Raw genomic sequence first — 8,931 nt, forward strand, 5'->3', positions numbered from 1 at the left:
TTTAAAAACGTCTTCAAGATTTTCTAAAAATAGATCAAAAAATTATCTTCTATAAGATATTTTTTTAAGAACATGTGTAGCTGTTTATATTATGCACTGACCGCAACATTTATTAATTACTTAGAATACATATGGCAAAACAAATAGCGAAATCTTTCTAAGACATCTCCATAAGACATCTTTTATGGCGATTTCAATCAAACTCCGATTAATTAAATAGGTGATTAAATAGGTAATTAAATAAGTGATTAATTCAATCGGCAAAAATGCTTGAAGTTTTTTCTAACTACATAATTCGTTGTCCTTGGTCTGATCCTTTTTTTATACATGTTAGATTAATAATTTCATTCATATTAACAAAATAATACTTGTATTACTTGATAAGCTATAATCAATTAAGTTAATCGAAGTTTGATCGAAGTCACCATTAGACTTTAAGACGTCACCATATTATTTGATGTTTCTGACAATTTGTATGTAATTCGTCTTGTAATTCTTTTATACGATAAAATTCTATTTTTTTTTTTTTATGATAAAAGGTGTCTATATCACATGCAATAAATTCTGCGTATTGTCCGAGCTATTCAGACGGTACGCGATAGGCAAGTAAGTATTATCGATGTCATAATTACGCATTTAACACGTAGCAAAATGTGGAAAGAGAAACGGTGCTCGCGTACAATGCCAGACGATTGATGTCAAAGCCTCGGAATATCACAGCTTTAATGCGCGCCCATTGTACAATTACGTGTTATAATGGGGGAACATTATACTTATTACAGTGTTCCCTATGACGAGAATATTGTACGGCCGGTATGTCTTTCGCAAAATGTATGGACGGTCATAAAACGGATGTAATGAATGAATGGATGGAATGAATAAGAATCGTACAACCGCGTTAAACCGAATACATTTTAGTCTGCTCACAGTCACAATTGGTCCTAGTAGCTCCATCTATAGAGATCTCTTAAAGAGTTTCGAAACACGAATTTTCAGATAAAAAAGAAAAATTCGGAGAATAAATATCGTATAACATTTACTTTTTATTTGGCATTGAAAAAGTACCAGATCGAACGAATACACAGTAAACAAAAAAATTATTTATATTTTTTATTCTTGTATAGTGTTCTCGCAGTGATAATCTTTCGCTTTCTTTTGTTACACAAATAAAAATTAAATATCTATACAGAAATTATTTACTTCGGTATCTATATATAGAGAGAATTATTATAACGTATGTCGTAAATAATTTATTAACACTGCGGGAATAATTTGTGGGATACGAAAATAAGATGATTTAGACCTATATAAAAATATATACAACGATTTAATTCGCTTCCACTGCCTCGGCTTCAAGTTCATTGCCGGAATCTTCCTCAACATGCATCTGTTCCTGCTCTTCGGCCACCTCTTCCTGTTTCTTCCTCTCTTTGAGGCCAGCAGCTGGCGAACGGATGAGAGACAAGTCACGCTGTACCTCCTTGATATCTCTCTCCTGCTCGAGTTCCCTTCCCTTGTGTAATCGCTGCATAATGTGCAGATTCTGTCGCCTCTGCCTAATAGTTTCCACCTTCTTCATCGCCTGTACAGTCTTGTCCCATAATTCTCTATTATATTTGACAGGTACGTTCCTCCTCTTTTCGAACTCGAACGTTGGATCCACTGCCAATTCTTTGCCAACGGTCTTTCTGTAGGCTTTGGTCCATTTGACTTTTCTGGGATTCTTCTTCTTTTTGAAGGCAGCGTGACATTTCGAGCGGCAGAACTTGAATATCTGTAATGTCATTTACAAAATGTAGCGATGTGTCGTTTCGACAAGCAGAAACAATCGTCAAAAATTAGCTGAGATTGTTAAGAACTGAAAGCGATAATTTTTTAAAAAAGAGATTTACTTTTCACTGCTTCGAGATACTCGAAAAATGTCAATTGCAAGAGGAAAACTTTTATATTCTAACTTTGCTACGATGCTTACGATGTTTACACGAGGAACATAACCTCATTTCAATATCAATATACACGCTATACACGTATACTCTTTTACTCTACAAGTTTATCGCGTTATTTAATGTTAGATTAATTGTGCAGCTCTTACCTTACAATCATTCCTCACGAATTGAATCCCATGTCCCGGATATATCCGGGACGAACAGAAATAACACGTCTCTATACGCATGTTGCGAGAAGTTGTGAGACTTGAGAGACTCTTCACTCTCGGCACTCGGCCCACGTGGGCAGTGTAGGCACGCGGTTGACTACGGTGTTCTTGAATGGGCAAACAGATGGTGGGACAGGATAGTTATCGGTAGATGAAAATAAAATGATCGATGACTTTTACGTGAGTTAGTAAAGATAAGCGGCTTTCCAGCAAGTAACACAAGTCGACACAAGTGTCGTTTTGTCTTTGTTACTCATTGCCAAAAAAGAAAGATAGAACGACGTTTGTGTCGACTTGTGTCGCTTGCTGGAAAGCTCCCAATAGAGCGATTGATCCTTAGCATTGAATATTAAGATATGTTTGAGATAATCGATGTAACAAAAAAGAGAAAAATTAAATCATATTATCTCGTTGATGGTCAAATGTCAGCATCCGGTAATAGAGATCACTGCAATGGGCGATGAACATAATTTGCAAAAGAAAGACGTTATTACAATTAAATTTCACGCGATCCAGGATCTTTTATACATTTTAAAATAAAAAGAATACTTATTTGTTAGTAGAAAATTTACTTGAGAAAGATTTGAAGACATTATTTTTTGTTCTTATAATTTACTTTGGTAAATTGGAATATGTATCAGAAAGAGAATTCTTTTAATTATATAACAGTTTTCAGAAAAATAGGATGTTAATTTCACAGAGATTTATTTCTGTCATAACGCAAGCTTCCTAAAAATCGGAAAACGCTTTCCTTTCGTATTTAGCAATTAAAAAGAGGATATTAACGAGGAATAATTGGAAAGACTCGTAAATAGCTTAAAATAGAACAAATATATGAATACAAATACACAAATTATAATAGAGTACTAAAACAAACTTGGTATTATAGATTGCTATCTCATTTATAGGATTGTTCCGATTGTTAGAGAGGATGATTGAAAAGTGTGCGCGCGCGCATGTTACAAGAATATCAATTGTAGCCAATTAAAATTATAAATAGGGATTAGAGAGAGAGAAAGAGAGAGAGAGAGAGGGGAGAGAAAGGAATGCGATATTTAATAAACATATTAACGCAACAGGCCGATCGGGTACGATTTTACCCGATAACAATTACGTATTCCCGATGCCGCGCTGCCGGTCGTTGTCGCGATGCTTCGGACCGCTTATAGAGTTAGACTTATAGACTAGTATCGATTACGAACGGAGAGCTACTAATTTAATATCGGGATCGAACGTGTAGTCGCTGCAGTTCCGCGTTGTCTTGCACGTTTGTCTCAGTATTGTCGCGCGGCGACCGTCGGCCGAACGTGTTTCGCTGTTGATTTTCGATAAGGAGGCATGTGGGGCCACGTATCGATCTCGATCGCAATCCTGCTGGCGTCGTTGCTCTATCATTATTACTTTCGCGAGCCGGCCAGCGTCGTTGTTTATCCTGAGACGCATTACGACTACATTGTCGGTGAGTTCGCTTCTCGATTTATGTTCGTCGAGTCGGCCGGGGCACCCTCAGCTCGTCGCGATTCCAGCACTCTTCCTCCTCCGCTTCGTGCTCCGAAACACGGAGCATCGATTTTTAATCAAAGAGGATTGGCGCAAATCGCATTGTGCTAGATTGATAGCTGCTTTCTAGATGCTTCAGAATAAACGGGCGGAAAATATCAATTGCGATATACGATTCCCTTTTCTTTTTTTATAAGCGAAATTTGAGATACAAAGTTGTCAATTGCGCGCCTTCGAATGCTGCTTGTTTTGTATCCCTAATTTAAATTTGCATATTTTTAAAATTCAATTTAATAAATCTTCAATATTTCGTATTACCGCTAACATTTTTCTACGTGTCACGAAGTGAATAAAGAAAAACAACCACACGAGTTTTACGTATGACTAAAAATTGCGCTTTTTGTTGCTGCGGGGTTCAAGTCGGCGCTGGTACGTCTGGCTGCGTGATTGCATCACGGCTCTCGGAAATGTCGAACGTGACCGTTTTGCTCGTGGAGGCCGGCGGATACTTCGGATGGCTATCGACCATGCCGCTCTTAGCGCCGATGATGCAAGGCACCGAGGTCGATTGGGCCTACCAAACGGAGCCGCAAGTCTTCTCGTCCCGAGGGCTCCACGGCTATGTAATTAAAGCTCTATCCTTCGGTGAAGGAATTTCCGTTTCGCGAGAACGATTTCTCTAGATATTTTCTCCCACATAGCGTAACTCTCACAAAGCACGAAAATATGGCACGTTTTACGCGCTGACGAATAATATAATAGCAGTAATAGTATTGATCTAAAAGATTATGCTACGCGTCTTATAAAATATTTTTTCCGTGCAGTACAAAACGATCAATATTTCGAAAATTCCCGAATTTGGAATCATTTTTTTGACGACGGGGCGGATTCCCTGATTGGTCACGTTTGTTTAGAGACAAAACTGGCCAAGGGGAAAAGGACTTGGAGGAAGCGGGCAGCTTAATTATCTCGTTCATTCTTTCGGGAGGCCCGAGGATTACAAGAGATGGCCGAAGGGTTGGTCGCACGCCGACTTGCTTCCCTACTTTCAAAAAGTGTCCAATATTATGAACGTTATCCCGATGCCGGAGGAAGAGTATCTAACGAAGGCCTTCGTCCTGGCCGAGGAATCATTGAAGCTGGATAACGTGTCGTTGCGAAAAGCGATGTACACCGCGAAGAACGGAGCCCGATGGAGTACTCATCACGCGTATTTGCGGAAGGCTTGGAATCGCAAAAATTTACATATTCTGATGAATACACTCGTCGCCAAGGTCTCCATAGTATATTTTATATATCACGCTAGAGAGAAAAAATCTTCGATAAGCCATCTATTTTTTCAATAACATAACTCCACTCAAAAGAGTATAAAAATATACCAGAAAATAATTATATTTAAAAAAATGCTATTGAAAATAATTATTCGTATCTTAGCCCTTCAATTTTGTTCACATAAATATACATTTTTGACTTTTTGGTTCGATACGCTGTAGATACTTTTCAAGAATAGCAAAACCGATGGCATTAAAGTAATATATAAAAACGGCTCCGTGGGGAAAATCGGCGTGAGGAAGGAAATAATTCTTTGCGCGGGCACTATCAACACTCCGCAGTTACTCTTGATTTCTGGCATAGGACCAATCGGCGAATTGAAGAAGCATAAGGTGATAAATAAGAATATCACTGTGAAACTTTTCGATTTCGAGTAAAACAATAAATTCGATCTGTAGATACCCGTGGTGCGAGATCTGCCCGAGGTAGGTCGAAATTTGTTCGATCATCTGAACGTGCCCGTTTACGTAAATCTGCGGGAACGAGTCAGTATCACGCTCGTGAAGCTGCAAACTGTACCCGAGGTGTTCAATTATTTCGCCTTCGGAACCGGTAAATGCGATAACGCGCCAATAACGACGCTGTCATTTACTTGCGATGTCTATAGACACACACTTCATGCGGTCCGACATTGTAATTTCGCCGTATACCTTATTTTTTTTTTCATTGCATGTCAAAGGATGGTTGGCCACTAACGGCGTAATGGGATTCGGGCGTGCTAATAACAGTGGCCTCCTCCTCTTCGGAGTGGCGTCCACGGAGGAAAAATTGCTGAAGGCCATCTCAAATTTCGAGACCGAGGTGAATGAACCACACCGAGCTGTTATATATTTGGACTTTAACTAACGTTACTAACGGACTAAAATAACGTATCGCAATCAGTTGCTTTTCGACGGACAATCGTATTTTTCGTTACGTGTGATTGCAATGTTCTATTCTTAGCGATTATTATTTGCAATTTAATGATCGTTACATGGCTCGAGGAGAATTAACAATCGTTCATTAGACGTTTAGATCGCTATTTCCGTCGTATAATGACAGCATGCACGAGGGATTTATATATCTGGTCACGTGTTTGCAACCGAAGAGTCGTGGAAGCATAACATTGAGATCGAGCGACATCCGCGACCCTCCGAAAATTAATCCCGCGTACCTTCAGGATCCCGACGACGTAATGTGTACCTATCGAGGTAAACGTGATCGTTCCACGTTGCTGAAACAAATTTTACCCTCATTAAAAGAGTAAATTGTAGAACTTATTTCCACCCCTTTAGCGTAAATTTATTTAAACTGACTGACAATTAATTTTGATTATCCGCTAAGCTATAAACTTCGCGTTGGAGACTCTTGATACGAGACTCTTTCGCGAATACGGCGCGAAGGTCCACGTCCCCGATTTCGAAGAGTGCCGTCATTTGCGACAGGACTATCGGGACGTCGATTATTCGGAGTGCGTCATGAGAATCGCAGGACTCACGAGCTACCATCCGTGCGGCACATGCAAAATAAGCGCGGACGACGACGCGGTTGTAGATGAGGAATTAAGGTAAACGATGGGGCATTTACGGGGACGTCTTGTACAGGATGAGCGGAGTAACTGTAATAAAATTATAATTACGTTCTCTAGGGTAAAAGGCGTGAGTGGATTGAGGATAATGGACGCCAGCGTAGTGCCATCTCCAATTTCCGGCACGCCGAATTCAGTTCTTGTCGCGATGGCCGAACGAGCGTCCGATATAATTTTAAATCGGTCGTCTAACTGAGATCCAATTTATTTTACGACATGTAACATATACGATTGTAAAAATAATAACGTTTGCAATTCATGCCACTTCGTTTGTTGATTACCCGTTATGATTTGTCGTCAATCGTGGATTTAGGGAAAGGATACAAAGGGAACGGTCAATTAGCGAATGAAAAAAAATCCATGGTGCTCCAAGTTTTTTGTAATTTATAATTAATGGTAAAGTTTTCTTTTGTTTTACAGTAATCGAACAGTTATTAATAATCTAATTAAATTTCGATTAATTTTTATACAAACAAAAAGGGTGAGTTACACTCAACGGCATAGCCACGAATCCCTGCCACCCCGTCCGCGCTCGGAGTATAAAGAAAAAAAGAAACTTATAATTTTTTTTACACATTCCCTCCTCGAAGGATTTCTCTCAACCCCCATTTCCCGTCCGGGATCGTTTTGCGATGGCAGAGTTTCGGCGTTCTTCCCCTATCCCACTCTTCCGTGTCTTGCCTCTTTCTCCTTCGCGCATATCCGCAAACACACACGCACACATACACTCTCCTCTCTGTATTTCTCCCATATTCTATCGGTTTTCATTTCTCCCCGTCTTACGCGAATTCGTATTTGTCTCTGTTCGCAGCGATCGCTTCTCTAGCACGCTCTTTTCCTCCTAGCACTCACACACACTCACACGCACGCGTACCTGTGTCGCCTCTTATAAATAAAATAGTTCGTAATAACTCGCGAAGTGTCGTTTCGTATTTTCGAAAACGCAACTATGCCCATACGCGCCTCGCTCGTGCCGCAAATAAACGAGCCCGATTTCGGCGCCTCGCATCTATCTTCTTCTCTTTTTTTTCTCTCTCTCTTTCACCCGATTTACAGCAATAATTACGTAACATAAACTTAATCTCTCAACTTAAAACAAAAATTGGTAACCACGTATTCGCGACGCACGCCGCGAGCCTCACGCCCGCCTCGGAAAAAAAGCTCTTCTCTCGACAGGTTTCATCCGCGCGTGGGGATGAAAAATGGTACGAACAAAAGCAACGTGGCGCGAGTCGAACGAGAAAGGAATTTATAGATCGAGCGACACCCTCCTCGATCGTTACCGGCGACACGATATCGTCGTCTGGCGACAAATCTATCGTGCCGACGCGACCCAGGAGTGTCGGGAAATCGAAGTGTGATTCGCATTGATCTGGCTCGGCTTTACGTAAGTCTGTTTAATCGGCGAATCCGATTATGCCGTTTGCGGTTCAACGCGAGATATTGTAGCTTCGGAAGGCAGCGCCGCTCGATCGCAAGGGAGGTCGCAGCTCAGATCAACGTGAAACACGCGGGGAAGCGTTCGCCGTGTGACTTTTCGGGCCTTGCGGCGATTTCCGGCGCGCGGAAGAAGCTCGCCGGACGTGCACCGCGCCATCGGATGCATAAAGCGCCACATTTTTTCCCTCTTTGTCTTCTTTTTTTTTGTTTTCGTTTTTTTTTTGCTTTACTATAGGTAGAGTTTGCTTCGGCTCTCGAAGAGTGTGCAGTCGCATCGCGGGACCACGACGCGGGGATCACTTAAGATCTAAACAAGTATTCCTTAATTATTAGATATATAACTATCTATTTATATGTATTTATATATATACTTTTTTATATATATATTTATATTGAAAAATGAGTGTACTCTCTCTTTCTCTCTCTCTCTCCTCTCTCTTTATCTCTCTCGTTATTATTAGGGATAGATTATCAATTAATTTGTAATTGCGTGTAACATAGACGCGTCCAGCGCATAGAAACATAAATAAATAAATATAAACGGATATATTTACATTATACTCGGATAGAAGAGGGGGAGGGTGATATCGTGGAGGGTCCACGATGGGTATAATATATATGAATATTCCCTTCTCTATTTCTCTCTATCTCTTTAAATATATATGTATATGTATATATATGTATATTTACGTATAAATCTCATTCGTCTGTTGTCCACTCTACGATGCCGGCATACCTACGACTTCACCTCGGCGTAAATATGCGGCGATGATAGAAAAAACGGAGAACAAAAATAATACTTCGCGAAAACGAAGAAACCGGAGGAATCGTAGGTAATGCGCGTAACTATATATATATCGATATATATATATATAAATATATGGAGTCTGAGGTAGAAGCGGTTTCGTATACTTATCAGTTATTAATATATTGTATC

At 40.1% G+C, this 8,931-nt stretch overlaps 2 protein-coding genes across 2 annotated transcripts; one reads left to right on the forward strand and one right to left on the reverse strand.

The window, feature by feature from the left end:
• Positions 1-1,095: 1,095 nt before the first annotated feature.
• LOC112454337 (probable ribosome biogenesis protein RLP24) lies at positions 1,096-2,209 on the reverse strand. The gene is made up of 2 exons (XM_025015656.1): positions 2,093-2,209; positions 1,096-1,774 (listed from the first exon to the last, which is right to left on the reverse strand). The coding sequence occupies exons 1-2, from the start codon at positions 2,171-2,173 to the stop codon at positions 1,328-1,330; spliced, it is 528 nt and encodes a 175-aa protein (XP_024871424.1). The 5' UTR covers positions 2,174-2,209; the 3' UTR covers positions 1,096-1,327.
• A 1,024-nt stretch (positions 2,210-3,233) lies between these two features.
• On the forward strand, positions 3,234-6,958 carry LOC112454322 (neither inactivation nor afterpotential protein G). The gene is made up of 9 exons (XM_025015625.1): positions 3,234-3,614; positions 4,076-4,278; positions 4,570-4,929; positions 5,149-5,319; positions 5,386-5,539; positions 5,667-5,788; positions 5,994-6,177; positions 6,311-6,533; positions 6,615-6,958. Exons 1-9 carry the CDS (start codon positions 3,494-3,496, stop codon positions 6,748-6,750), a joined length of 1,674 nt encoding a protein of 557 aa, XP_024871393.1. The 5' UTR covers positions 3,234-3,493; the 3' UTR covers positions 6,751-6,958.
• The last annotated feature ends 1,973 nt before the right edge of the window (positions 6,959-8,931 follow it).

The sequence above is a fragment of the Temnothorax curvispinosus genome, unplaced genomic scaffold (genome assembly GCF_003070985.1).
Source record: "Temnothorax curvispinosus isolate PA1 unplaced genomic scaffold, ASM307098v1 QBEX01005011.1, whole genome shotgun sequence".
Taxonomy (NCBI): Eukaryota; Metazoa; Arthropoda; class Insecta; order Hymenoptera; family Formicidae; genus Temnothorax; species Temnothorax curvispinosus.

Coding starts and splice junctions, on each gene's coding strand:
- LOC112454337 (XM_025015656.1), bottom strand. CDS start 2,173: ATGCGTATAGAGACGTGTTATTTCTGTTCGTCCCGGATATATCCGGGA. Junction 1,775..2,092: donor TCGTGAGGAATGATTGTAAG/GTAAGAGCTGCA, acceptor ATGACATTACAG/ATATTCAAGTTCTGCCGCTC.
- LOC112454322 (XM_025015625.1), top strand. CDS start 3,494: ATGTGGGGCCACGTATCGATCTCGATCGCAATCCTGCTGGCGTCGTTG. Junction 5,540..5,666: donor TTATTTCGCCTTCGGAACCG/GTAAATGCGATA, acceptor TGCATGTCAAAG/GATGGTTGGCCACTAACGGC. Junction 6,178..6,310: donor CGTAATGTGTACCTATCGAG/GTAAACGTGATC, acceptor TTATCCGCTAAG/CTATAAACTTCGCGTTGGAG.